The sequence below is a fragment of the Python bivittatus genome, unplaced genomic scaffold, assembly GCF_059951505.1.
Source record: "Python bivittatus isolate LINGU-HERP-01145 unplaced genomic scaffold, Pbiv_v1 ctg000330_np1212, whole genome shotgun sequence".
Taxonomy (NCBI): domain Eukaryota; kingdom Metazoa; phylum Chordata; class Lepidosauria; order Squamata; family Pythonidae; genus Python; species Python bivittatus.
In genome coordinates this window covers 12,921,120-12,948,604 of record NW_028277058.1, presented here as the reverse complement: position 1 = coordinate 12,948,604, position 27,485 = coordinate 12,921,120, and the positions used below count along the sequence as shown (strand labels likewise).

General features: G+C 36.7%; 2 protein-coding genes across 4 annotated transcripts in view; one reads left to right on the top strand and one right to left on the bottom strand.

Moving 5' to 3' along the window:
* Nucleotides 1–5,749, bottom strand: part of DOCK4 (dedicator of cytokinesis 4) — a 220,746-nt gene extending 214,997 nt beyond the window's left edge. The window contains exon 1 of one of the 3 annotated variants that reach the window (XM_088141722.1): nt 5,438–5,749. In XM_088141722.1, coding sequence (XP_087997848.1) covers nt 5,438–5,474 — 37 coding nt within the window. In that variant the 5' untranslated portion in view covers nt 5,475–5,749. The remainder of the gene's footprint in view (nt 1–5,437) is intronic. The other 2 variants (XM_088141721.1, XM_007426684.4) reach the window with 2 other exon arrangements.
* A 193-nt stretch (nt 5,750–5,942) lies between these two features.
* The window catches only part of ZNF277 (zinc finger protein 277), a 38,069-nt gene continuing 16,526 nt past the window's right edge, over nt 5,943–27,485 (top strand). The window contains exons 1-4 of the mRNA XM_007426683.4: nt 5,943–6,060; nt 15,511–15,712; nt 20,843–20,931; nt 25,554–25,636. Coding sequence (XP_007426745.1) covers nt 6,021–6,060; nt 15,511–15,712; nt 20,843–20,931; nt 25,554–25,636 — 414 coding nt within the window. The 5' untranslated portion in view covers nt 5,943–6,020. The remainder of the gene's footprint in view (nt 6,061–15,510; nt 15,713–20,842; nt 20,932–25,553; nt 25,637–27,485) is intronic.

Genomic DNA, 27,485 nt, shown 5'->3' with positions numbered 1-27,485 from the left:
AATAAAGACAATGAAGAATTCTTCCAACTATATTTACTGCTTCCATGCATGTCCCAACTGTCTTGAGGATAGACTGGTTTCAGACCCATAATCTTGATTTCACTGGAAGGAAGAAACTGTTTCCTCTCAAAAGATGTTACCAGCACCATTTGCAGGCATCCAACTCTTCCTTCTCTCCCTCCCAAACCACTGTCTAAACCTCCTTCTTTCCAGGAAAGTAGGCAGATTTTGCTGATGTCTTGGGGGAAGAGGGAATGGCTATTTGCCTTTTCATCAGGTATGTGACTAGACCATCATCTTAATACCTGGGAGCCAGATCCCAGTTAAAAAGCAATATCCCATGTCTACTAAAGAGTTAACCACATCAAAAGAGTTTCTGGACAATAATCTGATTTTTCCTTTTCCTCATTTGCAGTCTTTTTTTTTTCCCCTCCTGGTAAAAGGAAAGACAATTCTTCAAAACCTATCCATGTTGCTAGGATTCTGCACTCTGTGACCATTAGGGACCACTATCACTGCTTCTTCTTTCAGACTTGCCTTCAGGAGATATGTATTTCACTGAACTGGACTTGAGAGGAGTTTATAATTTGATTCAGGTGAAGAGGGACATGAATACTTAACAGACTGATACTTAGTATGGTAAATTTGAATACATAGTAATGCACTTTGGTTTAATTACATGCTTGCCAAATTCTCCAGATTTATGAATGAGATATTCTCATATATTTTGGACAAGTACTTAGTCATTCATCTGGATGACATTTTGATTTTTTCAGAAGATCTTTCACTATATTCTACTCATAACAGGAATGTATTACAGTGCCTATGCAAAAACAAACTCTACAGTAAGTTGGAAAAATGTGCCTTCTTCAATTAGACCACTGGTTTAAAAGATCTCTACAGAAAGCGTGCAGATGGATCCTTCAAAAAATGCAGTCTCTACTTACATGGCCAACACCTAGAAATTTTAAAGATCTCCAACATTCTGGGTTTTGCCAACTTTTATAGAAAATTCACCCCTGATTTTGCACATAGCACAAGACTAATTTAACTTGTGAAAATAGGATGCCAATTTAAATGGTCACCCCAAGAGGAAACTGCCTTTGGGCTTGAAAAGTCTCTTTTCATCCCAGCTGCTACTCAGACATCTGGATCTCAGCCACCTCTTTGTTGTGCAAACTGATGTCTCAGACTTTGCTTTGGGAGCTGTTCTTTTCTAGAGAGGGTTGGATAGGGTCCAGTGTTCAAATCAACCTTGAGCCTCTCTTCTGAAGTATTAACAATCTCCCACCATCTTTGTGGCATACGTCAATCTGTTAAGCAACCTTTCTCTTCTCTAAGTCATTTAGAGGGAATGGCTATTTGCCATTATTTATGTAAATGTTGGCATACCGTGCCCAGAACAAAACTCTGGTGCCCCACTGGATATCTCCTCCAGAGTGACATAAACCATTAAGGGCCTCATATTGAGTATAGTTGTTCTATGCCCACTTTAACCTTTGATTAAAAGTTTGAGCCATTCCACTAACCAAAATATGCAGAAGTTTAAACAGCAGTGATATCAGATTGGTTAACTCCAAATTCAACTAGACCACTCAATTGTTCATTTCAGGAGAAATACATTTCTCAATTAACTCATTTGCTGACTTTCAGCTAAACCATAGACCTTAATACATAACAATAGAGTACATGCAGTGCTCATTAGTAGTGTGTAAATTGTTTTGAATTGAACCATCTTGAATTCAAAAAACTCCATTCTGCCCATTAAACAGCTGCTACAAGTGCAAAACAGGCTGTTTGTGCATTTGGAACTGCTCCAAACTTGAAAAAGTGTGTGAATTGTTCAGTTTTGAGTTCAAGATATTTCTAAAAGGCTCAAATAAGCCCATTTTCTGCTTGTAGCAGGGTATTTTGAATTCAAAGCACTTTAATGCAAACATTGTGAGCATCCCTAGCAGTCGTGTTCATTACTAAATGAAGCAGGTTTATAATAATACCTGAGCTGACGTTAGCTTCCATTTTGTTTACATATTAAAGAAATTAATACAGGTTGATGTTAAATCTCCTGAGAGTACTGGTAGGTTCTAGAAACACCTTATCCCTCTAATGGGTTGAGCTTCTTGTTAAACACATTACCAAGGCAGGGAGGAATAAAGCACCATGTATAGTAAATACTACAATAGCATAATTTTAATCCATTTTGCTGTTCAATCCAAGTGCCAGTGGCTAATATAAACCTTAAAATTGGTTCACTCTGTGCAAAGCCCAGTATTTCATGCTAACCTAATTTCAAAGATTAAAGAAACCGTCCTTTTGCAACACTGTGGTTAACAAATTAATAGTTCAATTAATTTAATCAAGTTTATTTACTCAGAAATATAATTAGATTACTGTTTATATGTAAAGACATTTAGGGTCTGTAATCTCATCAGACATAGGTGCCTATGTATCTAACGGATTTATGCCCTAGTAAAGTAAGTTTAGGATAACAGAATAAGGCTACAATTGAATATACTGGGACTCAATGATAGCTCAAGGGTATATGACACCCCTAGGCCACATTGACTGATGGCGCCACCTCCACCAATGTGAAGATCTGTATTTTTAGAATGATTCAGAAGGAGGGGGCAGTGTTGGCAGTCCCTGAGCTTTGAAGTAACTACTCAACTTTAGCTGAAAGAACTTACAGTACTTCTAAATCAATGTGTATAAAATTAGTCGTAAGTCTGTCTTTCTATGCAGAGTGAGGTGAAATCAATACTTAAAAGGCTTTGCCCAACTTTGCATAAAGACAGGCTGCATAACTACAGTCCTGCATAGTGTTTTTTGTTTTTTTTTAAATCCAAGTGCCATTGAACTTTTCAGCAAATCTGCTAAGACTGTGTGGTAGTGCTGCTCTCTAACATACAATTATTTGGAAGTAAACCCTCTCAACCTTAGCAGGAATTAGTTCTCAACAAATACACATAAAATCAGACTGCATCCCAAGCAGCAAGCAGAAGGCTAGTGGCAAGCCTATGGTGTACTGAAACAATTACATCTAAAGCAATAAAGCCTTATCCAACAATCATGAGTTTAAATGCAGAAAGGCTGAACAACATTCCCCTGCAGATATCTTGTTGTTATCCAGACTGGTAAGCCATTGGCATCCCAGGGATTTTACTTAGGTTCCACAACTAATTTTAAGATGAAACCCACTCTGGTGATTGACTGTGCTAATGAATTATTTCCTTAGGGGTCCCCTAGCAAGCATACAAGCAATCTCCCCAAAAGAACACTGACTCAACACTAAAGCTATTCATAAGACAGCACATTTACACCCATCAGTCAGTGACAATAGGCTTCTAATTCTCAGTGCAACACAATGGCTCATGATTAGAACAAAACAAGAAAGAGACCCATACTTAAAGGCAAGTTCAAAAATACTTTATTCATATATCACAAAAGGGCATGTTACACTCCTACATTAAATTGGTAATAGTTTAGCAAAACTGATACTCTTCTATAGAAAAAACAATTATATTTAGAGAGGGAACAACATCCAAAGCATTAAACATAGTCAGCCAGATGAATGTTGTAAGTGAATTGTTATAGTTCAGCATGTTACTTTTGAATAGTATTTCTTTTCCTTTCCATGCAGCTAAAACAACTGTGGAATAAATAAAAATGTTATTTACTGACACGCTTTATGTCTTCATTTTCCCTTTCTTAAACAAGAGTCTTAAAAAAGCAAGAAAGTATTATACCTTGAAATATTTGACCAGTAATATCGCACATGCCATTCCATTAAATATTAGAGTGGTTTTGAAATCCATGTGCATAGTTGCAGTAGGCCTAATCAATATCTAGCCAGAAATCAAGAAATTAAATCCCATCAATGATCTTTGTAAGTTAATATTTGGGTCAGAAACAGCATCTGGGATCAATTTTAAGTATGCTAGTTGTATGAGACCTGTCTTACCTCCAACTAACTATTACGCATAACGTGATCTCATACAGGGAAGTATTTCCTTTTTTGTTAGAACTGTTTTATTTTATACACTGTTCAGCAATGTGGCATATCTCAAATTCATAACATTTTTGTCATGCCCTTCACTAGCTATTTTGTGCAAGTATTAATGCTTTCTTTTTCTTCAGAAGACTTAAAAACCAAGAAGCATTCTTCTAATTCAATCCTATATATATTTACCAAGAAGCTAATTCAGGTGGTAGGGCTTCCTTCCATGCAAATAATCTTGGGGTTCACCACTTGCTTACCAGCTGAAAAGTAGCTCTACCCCAATCCCAAGTCAGAAATGGTAAAAGAACCTAGCAAAAACCAGTTTATGAAGGAAAATCAATGCAGATGTTCTTGATCTTTTGATTATTTTTTATCTGAATAAAAAAAAGTACATGGTAGGAAATGTTTCTATCACTGCCTCAAAGCCCAGCTTAAAAAGAGAGGCTTAGTTATATATTTGGTATTATTATTAATTTTTGACAGTTTCTTAAGTATCAGACTAGGAAAAGAATAAACAGAGTAAGTGTTTTGGTTTTTTTTTAATATTCAGCGGATGGGGGAGGAGAGAAGGATGCGAAATTCCACATTCATCAGTCAACATCTAATGTCCTTTGTTGTTCACCTTTTGTAGAGTGGAGGAGATGGAAACAGCTTTTCCTCTGCCCCACGCTATAACTTCCTTGATAATACTCAGTCTATTTTCTTGTGTAATGCAAGCACTTTTGTATCCGAACAAGCAGGAGAACAAAAACATCACCGGCACTAGAAGTAGGCTACTATCCAATTTCAAACTAAACACACATCATATTCACGCGTACCTCGGTGCTGCTCACGATTTACAAAGGAGGTGGCAGTTTTAAGTTGTATTGACACTCGACAGCCCGAACTACACATTTTTGAAAGCATCGCGACAGTGCTTAGACTGCTTTTTCCGGACGCGGACTGAGTGGACCTGCCACCCGCCTTTGAAAGATGCTGCTTAATCGGATACGCGGCTAAAAGCGCGTCCAACACAGTATTCAAAGAAGCCACCGCTCTCTTCCCACGACAAATGGCAACCACTCTTGCAAATGAATAAATAAATAATCCCTCATCCTTTTTCTTCATTCCACATTTTTAAATCCCAAAGCTGTCCAAACGACACTTCGGGGACGAGGGAGGCAAAAAGCGAGGAGGAGCAGAAGCTGCGAGGCAGCGACGGCGAAACCAGTACAATCTCTTTCTCTCGAAACCCTAAACAAACATCCCCCCGGACAGGGCATGAGAGAAATGCAGAATTGCCCAGATCAAAGGTAGGAAACGGTGCGGGAGCAAAGGGTAAAGCGTGTACGAGCCGAGATTCCTCTCTGGTTTATTTCCCAAGCTCCACGGAAGCGCCCCGGGGACTGCAGAGAGAGGACAGAGAGGCAGCAAGTGCCAAAGGGAGATGTCACTCACCGACTCCGTATTTCTCGTGCTCTGTAGGAATCCACATGCTCAAGAGTGCGCCTTTTGGTCCCCTTTTTGCAAACAATACCAGAAACAGCTGCAGCTCCTCTCCAGCTCAGAAAACAGCAGCAGCTGCCTCCGTTGCCAGCAACTCCCTCCCCCTTGCCCAGCGGCCAGCGCTACTACTACAGCCGCGACTGCTCGTTGCGCGCGGCTCAGCTTCGCTCCGCAGCCTCCAGCGGCGAAGTCATTGTTCTGATTGACTAAACCAGCTCGCGCTCTGGGACAGTCACGGCGAGCTCCGTCTCCGCCCCACCGAACCTTCAGGGGGCCCACTGCATGCTGGGAAACGGAGTCTTTTGCTGACCAGCCGCCCCGGGAAGACACGCCCATCTTCCATGCAGCTCTTCTTTGCGGAGCCCGCTGGTGAACCAAAAGACGCCCCGCTCCCGACATGCTTTGGGCCAGGGAAGAGGGGGAGCTGGGGGGAAGGGAGACGCCTCGCCGTTTCCTATTGGTGCAGGCGCCAGTCCAAGGCTGGGGGGAGGGGCTTTGGGGCAAAATAGCCGTTGCTGTGTTATGGCTTGCCGGCATGGCGGCTTCGCAGGACTGGGAGGCGGAGGAGAGGAAAGGTGAGTCGGATCTCCTCTTCCCCCTAGGAAGAAGTTGTGGTGCGCGCCCCGAGTTTCAAGATCCCCGAGGTTCCTCTTTAGAACCTCAAAAGTAAAACGCTGGGCAAAGTTGGGGGGGAGAGTTAAAGGCTTAGAAGGGAAAGATCTGGTTTTCTTTTCCGCGTCGCAGCGAGGAGTCCTTCAACGTAAATATAACCCCGTAAAGGTTCCCCCCCCCAACAGAAGTATTAGGGAATAGGGTTTTAATTTGTTGGGTGTTGCTAAAGGATAACGTTGCATTGGGGGGGGAACAGCCATTAAAAAGTGGGCTGAAACGAGTCCCTGTAGATAGAAACTTCTTTCAGCCCTTCGCTGCTCCTGTTGACCATGAATAATAAAGGTGGAATATTTCTGTTCAGATCTTCGTCTGCTGAACGTTCAGCATGTTATAAGTAGGTGGTAAGAAGTCTTACAGAGGCTGGGGGCGGGGGACAACCCGCTAAGCAAAACTGCTGTGGCTGTTGAGTTAGTGCGTGGTGTGAACCCAGCAAGGAAGTTTATAAAGGATTTACAGCTTTACCGATGGTCTTTATTAGTAAAACGGACTGTGGTTTATGGTGTGAATATAGCCACAGTGTTTCAAAAATTCAAACTGAAATGCTGTGCCTTGTTAATTGGAAGTTAGTGCCATTGCATGCGGTGTGATTTGCATCTAAATAAGTATATATGTGATTGTTTATGAGGCTACTGGCCTTTACGTATTAGATGTAAATGCTATTGGAGGCAGATTTGTAAATATTGTACTTTTGGATTTTGCCCTCAAGTGCAGTTTGGTTCACAGTGAGGTAAAAATCTTGACTTGTTCAACTCTGATTTGTTTACTAAACAATAATTGGCTATGTTTAGCAAAGATGACATTTAACTACTGTAATCCGATGATGGTGAACCTGCAATGTATGGTCCTGTACCAAATATAGTGAAATTATTAATTTTACATTAAGTCTGGTATGTTTAGTTACTTTCCTCCTTCTCATTAATTTGTTATATTTGTGCCAACTCTTTAGAATAGATGATGCCTCATTTGGCTAATGGTAATATATAAGTTAAAAAGAAAAAAAAAGTAAAAACTAAGCTTTGAAATACACATTTATTTGCAAGTTATTTACAAAATAGCATGTATATTGGAAATGTAGCTTGTAAGGATTTTGGAATATCAGGTAACTGAAGAATCCTCATTAGAAAAGCTAGTTGTACAATAGAAATTGTCATGTGTTTATTTATTAGATTTATATACCACCTTTATTTTTTGTACAAGTCCAAGCTACTTACGATGTATATCTGTTTATTTTTCAGTGATATACCTTTTGAAGGCATGTTGTGATTATTTAAGTTATATTTTGTATTATTTAAAGGATGGTTTAAAAGACAAAATCTGGAATAGACCTTGAACATGCGTCCTACATAAAGCTTGTTAATAAAACAGTTTTTAGTTTTTTCCAATCCTTCTTCAATCCAGTCCCCCCCCAGACATCAAGTATTAACATTCCTGGGCATGTATGACCTTTGGGATTATGCAACATGAATTTCTCAGCCTTGGTGAATGCCAGTTGGGGAACATTCATCTGTTCAGTATTGGTGATATGGTATTATATTGTTGCATGACCAGTTAACTCATATCATGCTATCCTGCAAATTATTGTTAAAAAGTTGTATGGTACACATTGAGGTAATGTATACATTCCAATACAAATTCCCCCTTGGGAAATTGAGTCTGTGGAGTACCTGAAGACATAGTCTGTCCTCTTCTTTGAAGATGTTACAAGAACATAAGTAAATAAGGTCCCATTCTGCACAAAGTGCACTTGGAACAAACCTGAATGCCTAAACTGTATCATTAAAGTAGATTTCACATATTGATGCTCATCCCCATATTTCTTGTTCTTAGTATTGTAACTCTTTCTTTTCTGCTGTCTGCATCCACAAAAATGGCAACTTCCATATTTTACAACCTTTTCCCAATGTGTTATCCTTTATATATATTCCTTATCTTCTTAAAAGATAATGGTAGAGAAATAGAGGAAAATAAATGGCTTATTAATATTATGCAGAAATAAATACACAGCAAAACTGTGTATTTCTGACAGTTCAATTACAGGGAAAGAATAATGGAAGAGAGGTGTTTTATTCCTATCTTGACTTAGGGCTTCCTGCAAATATCTGATTGATTTCTGTGGAGAGCAAGATAGAATTTTGGTGTGATTCAGCAACCTTCTTCATGTATTAAAAACAAGTAGAGATTAGACTAAAGGAATTTCATTTGGCATTTCCTTAAAGGAAAAAAAAAAACTTGTGAGACGCTTAATGGATAATATTGGGCAAAAACCAGGAAAACCTGAATTCTGTCCAACTGTGAACTTCTCTGAACTTCTGTCCAACTGTGAAGATTAATAATTTATTAAATTTATATGCTGCCTGACATTGAGCAAGTCATTTTTTCTAAGAGACAACCCAAGGAGGGACAACATGTGGACCTCCATATATGGTTAAACTTCATCTCCTGTCAGTCTTTACCAACAGACCCAGTGATGAATGATGATAATAACTGCATTCCAGCAATATCTGGAGGGCGACATTTTGCCAATCCCTGGTTAAATTATTTGAAAGCTATTATACAGCTAGAAGTGTGAATTGTGGACCAGAAAATTTCTAGTTCAAGTGTTGCCTCAGCTAGAGACTCATGAAGTAGGAAAGCAACATAAACACATATAAACATTGTAATCACTATCACCTTGCAGAGTTGTTGTGAGGTCTACAAAGTGGTATGTATGAAGAACTTTAAAGTGTGCATATGAAAGTGCTCTTTAAATTGGAAGAAGTGTTGTCCAAAAAATTTATTTTCAAAGCTTTAACAGTGCTGTTATTTCCTTTCTAAGATCCTGTATAAACTAATTGAAAGATCTCATACTCCAGGACTGTCCCATCTCTTCTACTAGGAATTCCTATGAACATCTGATCTTCGTTTTGATCTATCTAGATAACTCAGTTTAAGATGTTTCCATCCTTGTGCTTTCAAAACTGATTTGAGAGTAAAAACAATTTTCCTCCTAAAAATCTTAGCAGGTGTTTTCAGAATACTCTTTTAGAGGGATAATGATTTCATAGCATAGTGATTATGCTTGAAATAGCTTTACTAATTAAATTCTAAGCTTCTCTTATCAGTACGAAAATTGAGCTTCTTAAAATAGTTGATGTTAATTATATTGAATTAAAATTATATGAATAAATCTGAAAGCATTTAAAGTTATTATGTGACAACTCTACTGTTGTAGACAGTTGAAAGAACATGTAGTACATATCAAAAATTGGTTCGGAGGAAACCCCAGTTCACATATGTAATGCTTTCTTATAAATTTCATGAATATATTCAGATATCCATAATTTGATACCATCCATTATCTCTGTTCAGTACAATATGCATGCTGACTCTCTTTTTCTACTGTTTCACCATTTTTCCAACAAATCTTTAGCTAGAATTAACAAGTGGTTGTCAATAATACTGCAACGTCAGTCTGTTGTTCTACTTGATTAGGGATAGTACATGTATGCATCCTTACCATAGCCTCATGATCCATTGTCCCAGGTGTATTTATCTTGACAACTAAGGAGTGTGCATACCAAAAATAATGCTGATAATAGCTTACTTCCTAAGAATGACAGCTCCACTTCCTCGCATTTAATATTGCCACTCCTTTGGAGAAATTCTATGAAGCTTGAATTTTGTCCACTTTTCGGATAACAAAAAACCAATTGGTCTACTTAAGAACTTAATTGTTAACAAGCTGTTAAAAATACTTGTATTCTCAAGCATCAGAAAACACATTCTAATATGCATGCATACTGAGAAGTAAGTCATACTGAATTTACAGAATATTTTATAGAATCTTTTAGAATAGTGGGACTTGTTGCCAGGTAAAGATTTTTGGGCTGCAACTATAAATATAGTAGCAGGTATATGAATTTTAAAATATTGCTGTGTTCCAATGCTTTCTTTTAGAAAGATTATTAATCATATTTTCATTGTTTGGTCGTAGTCATGTACTACCTTTCTCTTCTTTTAGCAAAGCAATGGTATCTTGCTGCTTCTAAAACAGCTATTGTGTCATAGAGACTCTTTTGTGCCTCCTAAATCATGCTAAAGGTTCCCTGAAGAGCTAAATATAAGAAATAAATGCCAGATTTAATGCCTCTACCAGTCTTATTTCCTAATGAAGTAGAAGCTACTCTTGTGAGTACTGAAACTAAAAGGCTAAGCTCCAGAATTGCCACTAGGAAAGAAAGATGCTCCAGATTGGAATGCCAATAAAATAGTTGGCTGTATTCAAAGCTTCACTGACCCAGAATTAAAAGGGATCTGTGTTGCCTCAAATGAGAGCAGAATCTGTCATGCTGAAAGGCAATACATTCTTATTCTAACTTCAGTGTGTGTGTGTGTGTGTGTGTGTGTGTGTGTGTTTTAAGGGAATGATTCTCTTTTCTATAATTGAGGACATTTTGGAAAATCTAAATGAGAAAGTAACATTTGAAAGATATCCATTTATGAAAGTAATGAATACTGGCTGGGGGATTCTGGGAGTTGAAGTCGAAATATCTTAAAGTTGAGAAACACCAGAATAGATTACTGATAAACTATGATAATTCTACATAAAAGGAGACTCTTTTAAACTAGTGATTTTTATTACTATCAGTGTTCAGACAAAAAAAAAACAATTTTGTTGAACAAGTGTCTCTATTACCTAAACATTGGTATTGTTTTTTAAAATTATTACATTATAGAATACAAATAATAGCTATGTGTAGTGGTATTTATACAGTAGAAACTGGAAATTGTTAACACTGTAATGATTAAATTAAACCTTTCAAAATATAAAATTTATATCAAAGTTAAATACAATTTCTAAGGTACAGACAGAAATGGTACATTTGATGCTGAATATAACCTAAAAGTTGTTATCTTGTTACAGAATGTTTTGAGTCATTATATCGGAACTACTAACCCACATATTTTATTTTAGAGGAAATTTTAATTCCTTGATTAAAGCTTGAGGTTTTTTTTAAAAAAAGAATAATTAAAATTTTAATTCCTTGAATAGAGCTTGCATTGTGAGAGAAAGAAAAAAAATTAAGGGCTGCATTTCATGATTGAAAACTGGACTGTATTTGGTGTTACATTTGGAAGAATATTCCAGCCTTAGTTTTACAAAATGTTTTCATTTAATATATGCAACTAAGTTGCAAGGTACTTTGTGTCAGGATAAATAAGTCATAATAAGAGTGGATTTTGAGATTGGTTCTATTAGGTAGACCTTTGTATCTCTATATTGCATTTCTAAATATGTAACGGATCTACTTTCAAGAGTCAGATTTTGGGGGAAAAACACATAACTAAAATTTCATTTGCAATCCCCTGAATGAAACCATGCACTAAGCAATCTAAACAACAGAAGTTCTTAAACAGAAAGTAGGATCAATCATATTAAACGTGTGCTTTAAAATATCTTAAGCAGGGTAATAAAATCTGAATGTTCCATCCCCCATAATTTTGTTATATGATGTAAGGCTTTCATATCTAGGTAACAAAACTCTGGATGATCAATTGGTGGTAACAAAGAGATACTGAAAACTCTTAGCTTTTTGCTGGATGAGGACAGCTCTGGGTAAAAATGTTGTTCAGATTTGTGCAACACAGATAAAGTAACCCTAACATACTGTGTTTTGTTTTCTGTGATGGGCAGAGCATTAAAATACATTCTTGTTTCTTTCAAATACAACTGGAATGGTATCTCAAGAATGTATGCACAGGAGATCCTTCTCCAGGTTGTGACCTGCATCATACATGCTAAACTACTGCATGACTCTTTTCAAATACCTTTGCAGTAACATGAACTGTTACTCTAGGCTAAGGAAAAATATCTTTTAAGTTTGATCTAATTTGGGCAGCTTTTTTCTCCGAACTGTTGAGATCTTTGTTCATCTCTTTCTTTTTTCTTCCATTCACGTATATTTCAACGCCTCCACTCTGGTACCCATAGCAACACTTGGTAATGCTAATGAAATTGCAGCATGTAAAGCTTCCTTACTGAACACGGCTGTTAAATGTGTCTGTTTAAATATAGCTGCATTTCTGTCAGTCTTTGGTTCTGCAGTATGTGCTACGATTTGGATCTTGCTGCTCTCTTTAACCTACACAGTTATAAATTCATGCTATGAAACCTCATCTATGAATGGCAGCAGATGCTTGGAAAAATCAATATATTGTCCAGTTTGATCCAGTTTAGTTGTAGAATGAAGTAACATTTTTTAGTAAAAATGTAAAAATTTTAGTAAAAAAAATAGTAAAATTTGCATTCAGTAGATCACTGCAGGGTACCACATAACATGCCATCTTGGAACACGTGGGTGCTTTTGGCTAATTTTTGTGTACCTGTAATAGCATATTAATGAGCGAAGTAATAGATAAATAACTCCCATAAGCTGAACAAAATGGTGATTCAGTTTGTTAGAAGGCTCTAAAACATTTTACAAACTGTAACAACTCAAATTCACTTACTGAAAAATCATTTTTTGCCGTAAGTTAGTAAACCAATTGTTCGTATACTGCGTAGTACTATGTGAGATAACCCTGCAATTAGTTTTGAGATATATGTTTCTAGATACACACGCACACACCTATGACACAAACAAGTTAATGGTAATGCAGAAAAAGTTATTGTAAGCTGATTAGTAGTCAGAACTCTGGTTAGGCCATACGTCTACTGCCCAGATTTCTGAAAGGTTAATAGGATCGTGCCTGTTCTGTTCGTAAAACTCTTCAAATATTTAGGCAAAACCTCTAGAATTGATACACAATGGGGAGCACAATTGCCATGTCTCCATCTCTGCACTTCAACCATAATGTCAGGTGCCTCTCCATTATCTTATTACAAATAAACATAGGAAACAGGCAGTCCTTACAAGGAATCAGCCTAATTGGATTTAATGTGAATTGGGTTGTCTTTATATAAATACCAATAAAACAGGATAGGCCATATTTTGTTGTCCCAAAATCAAATCTAACATGGATTTAGGTGGCCTGGATAGCAGTGGATAGGATGATGGGTACAGAGTCTGTGGGTCTTAGCACACATTAGGTAGAGAAAGGATCTTTTTGGATTTCTTGGGAACATGGAATTCTTCCTCTGTTAATTCTGTTAAGGCTCTTTTAGGTTATACACAGAGGGGAGATGTTTCTGTTTTTCTTCTCAAAAGAATAGGGAAACTGCCATCAATTTTTGACATTTGTGGTTGGGGAGAGGTTCTAGAGGCCACAAAAAAGTCCTGATGCTGAAAATTTACATGTTTCCAGAGGAAGGATAGGCAAGTATACTCCCACCATGCATTATGTTACCATATTTCTCCAAATGTATAAAAACTGCAAATAGTTGCTTAGCCATATTTATATGTTGCCTATCTAGTTCTCTGTTAACATAAATTAAATTATAACCATTATGTGCTATCACTATAACATAAAACGTAAATAACCAGATGTTATTAAAACATATTTGGTTTATAAAATACATGTTATAGAATATGTGTTCTGTGTTTTATAGACTTGGAAAACAGATGCAGATTTCATAATGGCAGCCTTTTCAAGGTAGTGGAAATATAATAAAGCCACTTCAAAAGCCAATCTCTCATTAAAAATGATCATAGAAATCATCTGATCTTGATTCTATCCCCTCAACTCTTTTGCTAGTAAATTTTCCTGACTGCCATTATTTCTTCATTTCTAATATGTACAGTATAATAAAAGGGTTTTTTTGCAAGGAAAATATTAGCGAAATCTTTTTCACCCCTTTTTTGTTGTACACATCTATTTAATCTATGAGTTTCAGAATTATTGGAAAAATCCTTCTCATTATATTGATTTGTTTTCTTGGTTGTTTATTTCTGTTCTTGCTGCATTCCTTTTGTCCCTTGTTTTGGGATTGTTGTCAAGTTCTTCAACTAATCTCTTGTATTAGCTAGCTGTATTAATGAGATAATAAATCAGGCTTGTTGCTAATGAATTGATTCATTCAACTGCTGAATTTAATTAGAAAAACACTTAATAATGCAGCAGATGTACTTATTTTGTTTTGGTACAATTGTACTTCCACACAATGAGCTGACAAACACATCAATACCCATATTTATATGTCATATTCTTAAAGGTCAGTTCATATATCTTATAACAAAGTCTGTGAGACAACCACTATAAACCTTCATCTGTATCTTAGTGTCTGTGAATAATCAAATCTAGTTTTCAGTTTGGTTTTTTTTTTTGTTTTTGTTTTTGGTTTCAGGTTTCTGCGAAGACTAAAGATAATATTCAGGGTGGTCCTGTCTTGAACTAAGTAATTGGTCTTGGTGAACTTAGTCAAATGTAGTATCTGCTAAAGTCATTTAGGTGCTTCCAAATTAATAGGAATTAATGAGAAGATCACAAATAATGTGTCATGCCTACTCTTGTCTGATGAGGTACTTGTGAGAATGTCAGGCATTCTTCAGTGGCAGGGATGTGCAACTTCCATCTTTCTGAGGGCTAAACCAGACTTTGTACAGGATATCAGGGATGGAGAGGGCCATGATCCAAAGTGGACCTAAGGGATAGGGGAAGTTGAATTATTAAGGGGTTATATTTCTTAATATCTTAAATCACCCCCCCAAAATTATTTGTTCTGTTGACTTAAGGGGGTTCTTGGAGATGCAAAAGACATTTTTGGGGGGTTTGGGGGTTTGAATTTTGGAACAGAACAGCTGACATTTTAAGGAACAAATGGTACTGTGAGAGACCCATTCTGAATCTATCTTCCCATTCATTATGCCAGTCCTTGACCACCTAGAAGGAAAACCACTGATGGTTTGTTTCTTTCTTTAAAATAAAGATTCCTGCATGTATGAGTTTATGAGTGGGTTAGTGGTATTCTTCAGGAAAAAAGCTGATCGAATGTAAGTGCAAAAAAGAAGACTAGTATAGTATTGGTGTAATTGGTCTGCCAAATTTGTGTGTAGGAGCTTAGGTGTATGTGGGTGAATTCTGTGCATGCTTCTGTGTCCTGTTTTGAGATTTTGACATTCAGGATGCCTTTATAAATGCAATGAATCTTCCTTTTCAAAAGCATTCTGGGAACGGCAAGACAGAGGGGCAAGATAGAGGGGCATGTTTAGAGTGCACATGCATACCTAAGCTTAGCAAGTCATCAGTGCAGATACGTTGGAACCAAAAATCCCTCTGTTCTGCATTTCATTTAATAGCATCTACTTGCTAACTTTTAAAAACAACTAAAGATTACTTTAAACACAGAGAAAAATGATGTGGTGGTTGCTTTTGGTGTGTGTGTATGTATGTATGTATGTATATATTGATATTGATCCTGATATTGTTCTCTTCAGACCACAGAGACTATATTTTGGAACCACTTTCCCTGCCAGAAAGTCCAGGTGGCATTTCTGCTGAAGACGAATCTCCATCTGTGCCTTGTCTATTCTGTGAAGAATATTTTCCAGTATCAGAACAAAACCAAATTCTGAAACACATGATCATAGAACACAAACTTGTCATAGCAGATGTCAAGCTGATTGCAGATTTTAGAAGGTATGTTTACTTAAAATTAGGTAATGCAACTTGGCAACTTATCGGGGGACGCAGTGGCACAGCGGCTTAATGGCGCTGAAAGTTGCCGGCCAGAAATGGTCGACGCTTCAGTGGTTCGAGTCCAGCCTTCGCGTTAAACAGGGTGAGCTCCTGTTTCCTCCCCAGTTCCTGTCAACCCAACAGGTCGAAAACTCACGTGAGTAGATAAATGGGTACTCTCACTCCGTTGGGAGGAAAAATGCTGGTGGCGCCTTACAAAAAGGAGTCGGGAGCAGTTGCCGGTAAGCGCGAAAAACCGTGCACGCCCAAAAAGCAACGGAAACCCCGCCTCCTGTGCTCGCCAGCTGGGCTCTGCTCTAGGAAGGAGGCTCTGGCAAACCACTTCCGAAAAACAATTGCCTTGAAAACTGCAAGGACTCGGCCAAGCAGTCGCTGCAGGGTCAGCAATGACTGAGCGCAGACAAAAAAAAAAAAATGCAACTTAGCACAGAAGATGCCATGGTTTAATGCCTGAGCCATTGTTTCTGCTGGTATATTCTACAAATACAAGAAGAGGGTTGATGAAGATCAGCTGAGATAGCATAGCCTTAAAGATTGGTTTCGAACAATAGCAGATAATTCCTAAGAAATAATATATGTGCAAACAACAAATTTAGAGTTTTCCATAGTTCCAGGATTGTAGATATGAAGTCAGTCCTGGAAGCTATAGACACAGGACTAAAATTATCCATGGTGGTGAATATGTGTGTCAAATAGTTCCAATTATGAAAAAGTAGAAAATCAGATCAAATGTAGACCTGATCCTGGAATTTTAATCGGAAAGCTTCTTCCTTTGGGGGCTGGAATTGAGAACTGAAGTCCCAGAAGAGAAACAGATCTTTAAAATTATTGTATGAGTTAGCACCAGCTGTATATAGTGGCATGAAACATGTTAGTTCCTGATTTCTTTTTGAAGTTCTGCCATTTTATATTTAAATTTCTTCCTGTTAAAAAGCAGATATTCAAACATAAGTATTTTGGAGATTATCTTAAACAAAAATAGGAATAATTTAATAAGAAAAACTAAAAAATACCCTTAGCAAATAAGTTGTCAGGCATCTGCCTGTATCAAAAGCTCTTTTCCAAGCACCATTCTCACAGAATCTCTTTAGCAAGATTTATTGAAAGGCAAAAGATGGTCTTACAAGAATTCCAACAACTGAATTACTCCCCATCTAATAATCAGCATATTCCCAAATATATTAGGGTAGGATCTTCTTTATCATATTACTAACTTCCTTTGGGTGAACCGGCAACGTGGTAGGTCTCTTCACTGATAACACAGAAGCTTGCATCTGGTTGTTTACAAAACTTCTCTGAAATTTTATTAGACTTAGCACTTACCTTTATATAAGCTAAAAACAACAAAAGAACAGTGGCACATTAGGTTTATTCACGTATCAGATAATATAAATGTTCCTTATCAGATTTGCTTATAATATGTGTCCATTTTAAAGTTATGTACAGCTCAAAAACCTAGAAAAGGAATGAGACAAGTGAAATTTACAGTTTCTTTCCAAAGAAGGGAAAGGATTGTTGGATGTATCTTTTACTGGAATAATAGGAAAACAGAAATAAGTGGTTCTGGGGGGAAATTGTACCAGGCATTTAAAGAGTTTCTCATTCCAGAATTTTTGCCCACGTGCAAGCAATTTAGAGAGGGACTGTCAGTTTCCAGAGAGTGGAGAAAATAGAAAATTCTTACGCTTCTTAAAGAAAATATGCACAATCTATTCAGCCTTATAAACTAATTTAGTTACTAAACACAGATTTCAAAATATATACAAATTGATAGTTAGCCAGTTAAAATAATATATTTAAAACAATCTAGGCCTACTCTGAAAGAGATTTTAGTCCAGTTTTCAGATTATTAAATATTATTTTATAAGACCAAAACACTTCCTCTGACAATATATTATTAAGGTAGCAGGGGGAGGAGGAACAGAGAGAGAGACCATGTATATGAACATGTAACATAAACACATTTGATTCATTTTCATGATCATTTCTTTAAAAGGATTAAATTTGGCTTCAGTTCTATGCATTGATAGATGCGTAAATCATACCATTAAAATTAATGAAGAATGCCTCCTAGATGTTTCTGTTGATACGATCTTGAAAATAGTAAATGCTGTACAAGCTGTACAATTTTTGTATAACCATATCATTTGCAGTTAGAGTGGCCTATAAGCTCAGTCAATAAATAAAACTTCTCAGTTTTGCATTGGTATCAGCATTATCTGTTAATTATGAGAAATAAGAATTACCATATGTTCATAAATTTACGAATGGTTTTATGTAAACTAATGAATATCCTCCTAATTTAAAAGATTAGATATATAGGAATATACAAAAATTTAATTTTTTTTTTAAAAGAAAACTATATTGTAATGTGGAAAGATTACACAAGGAATCGTCTTGATGGGAGAAAGGTTCATTTAATACATAGGGTAAAATAGCTGGACTGAAAATTCCAGATAATGTGATAAATTCTTAATTTTATAATAAGGTAGGATTAAATTAATGTAGAATGGTTAATAAAAGAATTTAAAATATCTTTGTACAGGTAGTCCTCTTTTAGCAACCGCCTCATTTAGCAACCATTCACAAGTAATGAAAAAATAACTGTATGACCAGTCCTCAGATTTACGACCTTTGCAGGTCTGGAAAGGAAAGGAAAGCTGAAGTAAGATCATAAGCACAGTCATGGTTTAACTTAGCAACTGCTTTACTTAACAACTGAGTTGCCAGTTCCAATTGTTGGTTGCTAAGCGAGGACTACATGTGTAGAATCTATCACAAAATCTAAAATAGCAATAAAAACCCACATAGGGTAGAATTTAGATTGGATGCAATGGGCACAATTAAACTTTTTTTTTTTTAACAGAACCCTGAAGTTAAAACCCTACACCCACTTTTAATACTTTGTAATGAAATAATACATTTTAATATAATAGTACTCCAGGATATTACAGCAAAGTTCTACCAGCTGCCTTTAAATTTTGAAGCAGACAGTAAAAGAAAGCCATGGGAAATGGATTTAGGGAATAATACTAAGGGGGGAAAAGCACAGTTTTTTTCTATGGGAGAGGAAAGCTACATTTTTATTATCAGCAAAAATACAAGAAATGCACCTTAAAATATTCTTTAGATAATATCTTACCTTAAATTATACTTTCTTATATAATATATATTTATTCTGCCTTTTTTGGAGAGGATGTATAGATAAAGAAACATATTTCATGTAACATAGTACAGATATTTTGGTCATATTTCATTATTTTATTCCATCATTATAGTGATGGAACTGATAACAGAACATCTTATTAAACACCAAAACTAGTGTTGAAAATAAAATTTAAGAACCAAAACATTTACTCATTTTTTAGTAATAGCTCCAAGGCAAATTGTTAGTCAACAGTAGAAGTATGTGAAAAGGGTTTCATTAAAGCTCTGGCACAACAGAGTTTGGATCCTGATTTTATGGAAAAGATATTGATTAAATTTGGATTAGAACCCAAACACAAATATCTGCTGCTTTAACCATTTCAGAAGCTCTTGCAAAAATGAAAAATAAGGTAGTATAAAAATGTGTACCTTCTGTATGGAAAGTATGAGTGTATACGCATTAGTGACTTTAAAGACAGGAAAAATTTTGTCACTTAGTGAGTATGTCCCAATCTGCCCCTATATTCTCTTTATTGCTATTTTACAACTCTATGTAAAGTTTATCTAATTTTTTAACATGTATATTACCTCTGGTGGCAAAGTTGAAGGTCTTTCCTGTACTACTTGCTTACCATTCATTGATGTTAGAATTTGAATCACATGATTTTCATCTGAATAAAAGATGTGTGAGATTCTTTTAGTTACAAACACTATAGCTCAAATCAAATAATTTAAAAGAAATTGTATTTTCCCATTTTCATATGTCACGACTCAAAACATGTTTACAGATCAGGAAGCACAGAGGATGCTGACCTTGAGATAGAGGGGAGCTCAAAGAGCCTACAGAATGAACAGAAATGAAAATAGGAGATAAATGAAATAACATTGTTATCAAATTTTTCCAACTGGTTTCTTTAAAAACAAAACATAATTTCTGTATGTAGCCCATGTAGAGTTATATTAACCAGTTTGTAGATTTAGCTATTTTCATCCTTAACAGGTTGTAATAAAAAATCTATTATGTGCTTTTAAACTGTTGAAAACTATACAATGTTCATTCAACAGATACAATATGTCTTGTGTCTTGTAAATTAGCATGAGCAAATAGAATTGCCTGCTTTCATTTTAGGCAGAAGATGAAATATGCACACTTCTTCTCTTGTGCATATTAAAATATGTATAGAACCCAATTATTGCATCTATAGTTTTCAAGTTTTCTAACAAACATTTTTCTATGTCCGTGTTGTATAACATCCTACTAGGAATGTTTAATTCATTTTTTCCCTTTCTTGCCATATTGCAATTCTAATATGCATAGATCCAGAAGTTAACCTCTTAGATAGGAAAGCCATATGGTAGCACATGGTAGTGTGGCGTACAGCTGGCTCCTACAGAACTTTTTGATATTTATTTTGTTGGATAATTAAAGTGCTAAGTAAGTCTCAACATTTATAACAGCATACATTTTTCAAAGGCTTGAAGCCAAGCATGCACAAAGGATCCATTTATTTCTTAGGCAATATCAAGTCTTAAAGTAAAATAATAAAATGAAAGAATGTAGGGCAAATCAAATGCTTAAAAGTTGGCTTATTCAACACGATAAGCTTCCCATGTTTAAAAACAAATTCTAGTCATAATGTCTAGGATCTGTGTGTAAGTTGATCATCTGAAAAAATGTTTAGCAATGGATTCTCAGTTTGTATCTTATCTATTTGTTGGGTATATTGTTCTGGCCGAACAAAAGTGTCTAGTTTGAAGAACTGCCTTCATAAAAGGCTAGCGGCAATAATTAATAGCTGAAGTTTCCAAATACTGCGAGGAGAATTATTTATTTAAAATGTTAAAAGAATTAATTAATTGTATAGTGAGATATAGGTTTGTACTAAAGTTGCTTACAATTTTTCTTATTTTTCTCTCCTTAAGATATTTATTGTACTGGAAGAAAAGATTTACAGAACAACCTATTGTTGACTTCTGTTGTATAATAAGAACAAATTCTGAAGCAGCTTTAGGTAAGTGAGTTTTGTAATAAAAGCTCTATAGGCCTGGCACGAAAGTTCTCTGTTATTATTAATCACCAAATGACACATTTTCACTTTGTACTTAATTAAGTTACATGCAAAAACATCAGTTTGAGGGTTCCGTGTTCCATGTATGCTTTGATTTACGTTAAATACTTTGTGGCCTGAGGTTAAGGGTATAAGGATAGGAATGGGCAACCCTAAGTCACATTTTTTTTTATGTGGCGGCAGGAAATTGCCGAATTTGGGGGCAAATTAAACATCTTACCTATTTCTCGTTGGAAATCAAATAATTAAGGTGAGTTAATTCTTTGATCAAATGTTGCACATTTTAAGTTGAAAAGAAGGACCCAGGAGTGGGGGGGAAATTTAAATAAAGCTTTGGCTTCTCCTCCCATGGCCCTTCATTATCAAAAGTAATAATAAAATTAAAATGTCTAATTCCAAACTACAAAAATATATTTGCCTATGTTGTAGAATCTAACTCAATGAACATAAATGACATTTATAGTTTTTGTACAGTTTTAATGTTACTCTCCTCTCAAGGTAACTGAGGTCAGGAAACAGGAGTCATCAGGAATCTGGGACTGTAATTTAATATGGTTAGGGTATCGTAACATAATCTTGAAAGCACCCACAAAGCCTTTCTCTACTTCAACTTATTCTAAATCCAGTCAAGGCAGAGTCATTATGAGTTTCTTTCTCATGCTTTCTACCTTCCCAGGACTCAGATACTGCATTGCCCTCCCCCTTCTCTGAGTCAAACCCATTTCCCTTCACACCACTTCCCCCAACACAATCACTCTATTCTCCTGCACATGAAGACAGGCTCAGTATCTGTAAGGTCAACAGACGAGTTTGAGATAGAAGATTTAGATGAAACTGGAATGTGCTTCCCCTTCTTGTTGCCAGCAGCAACTGGAGAGACCAAGATGGTGTGAGCAAGGAGGTTTCTTCTTGATGATCATTGTCTAGTGAGTCCGAAGGCAGTTCAGGGAATAGAGTTTGCATGGATATTTCCTTTGCCACTTCCCAGGATAATTTCATGTCAGGATAGTCCTTCCAGTGTATCAAATATTCAAGCCTCCCCTTCCTCCATCTAGAATCCAAAATATACTGCACCTCATATTCCTCTATGAAAATTGGTAGGAGAGGAAAAGGCGCTGAATGTGAGAAACACAAGAGAGAATTGTGAAACACCAAGTGTACTTTCATTGAGGTAGGCAATTGCAAATGGATAACCACTGGGTTGGATTGATCTATGATAGGGAGTGGGCCAATAAACCTTGAGTCTTGTTTCTTGGATAGGTGGTAGGAAACTAAAACTTTGTGGGTAGCTAAACTAACTGCCCCATAGCAGTCTTTGTGTCTTCTTGCCTATGTGCACCTACTACATGTTTGTACACAGCCTTGGCCAATCTGACGTCCTTTTAAAAGGAACTGTGCCATCTGTCTCTTGGAGAAAATCAGGGGCTTACGGAACCATAGAGACAGTAGTTTTAGCGCAAGCAGTGAGGACTATATTCATAAACTGCTTGGCCATCCATAAACTGCTTGAAAGGGAGAAATTGAGTAGAGAGAGTTCTTATATGCAAGTTCTGCAAATGACAATAAATCGAGCTAATTGTCCTGTTGATAGGAAACTGTCAGCCTTTCAAGGTAGGCCAGGCCTAGAAACAGACTCTGCCTGGATTATAGTAATGCTACTTTATTGTTGTAGGGTATATTAATAGAACCTTGAAAGCCTGCCAGTGGGGTTGTTTTGAGGTTCTTAGGGTTTCTGTTTTCCCAGGACTGAGTTGTCATTTTTCTTCCCTTAGTGGCTAATACATTCCTTCTTCAAGGTTATCTCCACACATTCCTTTACAGAAACTAAATATGGCAGAAATTGTTCTAGCACTTAGTCTTCTCTAATTACCTATTTTATTGTGGCAAATGAGACAATGACAAATGAATATAAATATCCGGTAAGCAGAAGGCTTTCCAGAACCTGGATGTAAAGTGAGAGCCCTAATTCAGGATTACATGTTTGACTAAACCTCTGCACAAAAAACATGGTCTAGAACAAATTGGCCAACTTAGTATTAACAGCCTTGACCCAGTGACAGATATGGCATCTTTAGCATCTCTTCTTACCCTTGGCCACCAGAACAAAGTTGCAGAACATCCAGATGTCTGAGTAGCAGCTGAAATGAAAAGAGAGTCTTCAAGACTGAATTGTGCCTTCTTCTTTAATGGACCATTTAAATTGGCATTCTTTTTTCAAAAGTTGAGTTAGTGGCCTAGTGTTCTCTGTAAAATCAGGGATGAATCTTTTGTAAAATTTGGCAAATCCCAAAAAACATTGGAAACCTGAACTTTTGGATGATCTATCTGCACGCTTTCTGAAGAGAGTTAATCGACCAAATAGTTTAATTAAGGAAGATCAAAGGCACATTTTTCCAAATTAGCATAGAGTTGGTTTTGGCATATGCATTGAACACATTCCTGACATGAGTAAGAATGTAGAGAACTGTCTTTTGGGGGGAAAAAATCAAAATGTCATCCAGATGAATGACTGCATTCTTATCCAAAGTATCTCAGAATATCTCATTCATTAATCTGAAGCCTACAGCTGGAGAAGACTCAAACATGAATTATCTTTCTTTTTTATTAAAAAAAAAAAAAAGAGTCCAAATCCAGAAGATGAAGAAGGGTAAACTTCTTCAGGTTGTGGTTCAGAAACACTTTTAAAATGGCTAACTTGAATAGACATGGGATATTGCATTTTACCTGAGATCTGAGGCCAAGTACTATAGTAAATTGGTGGTACGGTCAGATGCCTGATGAGGAGGCAAGTAGCTGTTCCCTCTTCCCCCAGGACATCAGCAAAATCTGCCTACTTTTCTGGCAAGGAAGGAAGTTCAGGCAAGGATGTGGGAGGGAGAGAAGGAAAAGAGCCAAATGCCTGCAAATGGTGCTATTAACATTTCTGAGAGGTAAAAGAATTAGCTTTTTGCTCCCAGTAAATATTAGGATTAAGGGTCTGAAACCAGTGTATTCCCAAGATAATTGGGACATGCAGGAGAGCAGTCAAACATAGTTGCAATATATATATATATAGAGAGAGAGAGAGAGAGATTTAAAATATACATTTAAAAGACTATAAAGAACATAGGATACAGAGTCGCTAGATAAAGAATATATTGGAAGAATACTGTAACATACAGATTTTATGTCAAATTAGAATATAACCCTAAAACCTAAATTTACAACTCTACACATGGCACAGTTGCACTTGCAGAGTTGTAATCTAGAAATGGTTTCCAAATAGTATAATGAATAGTATATTACATTTACTTTTTGAATATGAAGTTATTCTAGACAATGAAGCATATTTCCACAATTTGATTAGCCATTCTTCCATAGAGCAGATCAGTTATCTTTTTTGTTTAAATGTGTATAAAATCCTTGCAGTTACACTTGCAAGAATACTTTGTGGCCATTTATTAGCTGCAGAGGAGCCATACATTGCAATACAGGATCTGACTTGATGGTCTGCCATCACTCATCTCTTCCTGAATAGGCTTTTCCAACAGTAGTGTGGGCAGCTGAGGCTAGAATTCAGAGCCCATGGAGATACAAAGGCTAAGGGGGATTGTAAAATGCAATTTCCTGGTGTCAGATGTTAGAGCTTCCTTTAATTATCTGACGGTCCTCAGAGGAAGTTTTGGAAGGGGCACCTGCAAACTTTTGCAAAGACAACATTTTGCACCAATCTGAACATTTACTCATGAGGTAAGCCACATTTCCACAGGCATGATGCTTTCCAGCTGACTCTGAGCAAGTAAGCTTTACAGGGTAGCCCCTGGTGCACCACAGAAAAACACAATCTGAGGTCTCACCTTTGTTATTTCTCTGCTATAGAGAAGGATCTCTTCATTGTTCATATTTGTGTGGTCTCTCCATTGTTGGAGTCCAAGGAGGCAGTGGAGGGGACAAAAGGCTATGAAACTGTCTCCCTTTATGGACAGTCCTGCAGACATTTAGGAGCCTCGAGAGTCTGTTGCCCCAATCTAGGTCTAGGAGGCAAGGTCTGATGTCTCTCTGATAAGAGAGTAGTGAGCCTTTCAAGACTGATGCCAGCCCTTCAAAGTAGGTAAGTTCAGCAAACAGTAGAATAGCTAGGAGCCTTGGAATGTACTTTAATGTAGTTAGTGTATTACAACTCAGTCTCGAAAGCCTAACAAAGCTCTTCCCTTTTTCAACTTATACCTAACCCATCAAGGCAGAGTTGTTTTGAGTTTCTTTGTTGTGGTTTCTAATTTCCCAGGACTTAAATATATTTTCTGTTACAACTTGCTTCTCCTGCTCTACCTATATGAGAGATTAGAATGAATTACCACTTCATCCTTTTATATCTGCATATTTTGAGACCTCAGTGCAATATGCCATTTCTTTATGTTTTGAACAGATTTTCTCATATTGGGACCCTGAGGAATATCTATACAGATATGCCCTCAATATTTCCAATATACACACAAACTATAAATACTCTAGTGCTAAGAGGTATCTTAGTGTTCTAACAAAAGTTACACATATTGCCTTGACACGGGTATTTACTTTTGTAACAGAGGATCAGGACAATTATTTTCTTTTATGTGATGCCTTACCTGAAGACAGAGAAGTAAGGGAGAAGCTTCAACAACAGAGACTGGTAAGATACTATTTTGTTTAAACATACTGAGATTGTGAAATGAATTACACAGGTAAAATCCTAGATCTTCTCTTTCAAAAGCATGTTATAGCCAGACCATAAACAATTCCGTAAGGGAAACTTTAGTCCAATAGAGGCTGCTGCTTTATAAGTATGTTGAAAATTACTTGAGAAATTCAGGGAAGAGATATCTTATACAAGATATATGTTAGGGTATTCCTCAATTTAAAAAAAAAAAAAAGGAAACCCTCATCTTAACAACTGGCTTACTCAGTGGCTTAAGGATAGGGTTGGAGAGGCTTTTTGGTGGCTTGAGCCATGTTTTGGTTTTTGGCTTTTTTTTATGTCTGTTGGCGTATTTGTATGAAAAAGAGAGACAGATGCTGAATCCAGCAGGACAAGAAGAAGCTGAGATCAGACAAGATGAATGTCAAAACACTGTGAAGTGCCCTCAACAATTAAAAGTGAGAAATGAGCAGCAAAAATTCCATTACCAAATGAGGGTAGTTATGAGACACAAGGTTTAAACTTCAGCATTTACATATAAATAAGGTTAGATTCCTAGATTCTGCAGTAGCTGATCATTGTTATTATAAGAACACCTTTTGTATCTGCAATAAAGTAACTTATCTGAGCCCTGTTCTTGTTGATAAATTCATGGGGAGGTGTTTGCATTCCTAGAGGAAGATGTATTGCTTTGCCATGGGTGAGGTTCTGATGGTATAGGAGCATGGGCTGCAGGACATGGGGGGAATTCTAGGAATCCTAAGAAAGGAGAGGCCAGGAATTGGTCACCTGTCCCATTGTTACCTTCCAATCTCCAGTGTCTTTTTGCAAAATACCAATTGCAGCAATTTACCAGCTAAGCATTCATCGAAACAGTTGAAGCTGCTTATTAGTACTAGCTACTTAATTGCCAAACCATCAAATACTGTAAGAAGCAGGACAAATGTAAACTCTTGAAGAGGGAGATCCAGGACTAGATGAAGCTTAAGAAAGATTTCTGCTCCCTTTGTCCTCTTTGAACTGATTCACGCATATGTTTGTGTCTTACCATTTAATGACTCGTTGAATGGAAAGGATGCCATTCAGGCAGAGTAAAAGAACAGAGCTCAACTTTGTGAATCTTGCACAAAAACCACTCTCAGAATAGTACTTTTCAGCTCATTGCATGATCCGTTCCTGATGAAATAGCAGTGGAGTTGTTTGTATGAAAGAACAAACAGTGTAGAATTTTCACATTAGTGGACCTCCGTTTTTGCAGCCATTGAGAACTGGGCATGCATATGTAAAACTAGTATTCAATGCTGTTCTAGCCAATCCTCCTCTTCCTTTGTAAATAAACAGAAGCTGCAAGAATGAAAGGTCAAGGCTAGTAGGACATTAGAGGATAGAAGCTTTGGTACATAGAAGCAGATCAGAACTTTGCAACAACATTAATAAGCTTGAATTACTCTTATTCCCATTGTCAAGATAGACAAAGGTAATGTGGAGGTGAATAAGTAGGAGTCTTACAAGAAGTTATAGTCAGTTTGATGACTTTGAGTTTTTCTTTTGGGGTGGAGGTTTATTTCTACAGCATTTTAATCTCAAGTGCTCTACAGTCTTTATCCCACTCACCACTTTAGTGATGATATGGGACCTAACTCAACACTCTAGTTCCCTCTCTCTTGGTCATCTCCTATTTTCTCAGTTTGAATATAAATGATTTCTTCTCTGATTTTACATGGCAAAGATATATCTTGATTCTCTCTTGCTCAGTTTGTTGTCCAAAGCAACATGTAGCTAAGCATTCAGAGTGCTGAACAGTAAAATCCCAGGAACAGAAATAGAAGTACTAAAAGGGAGG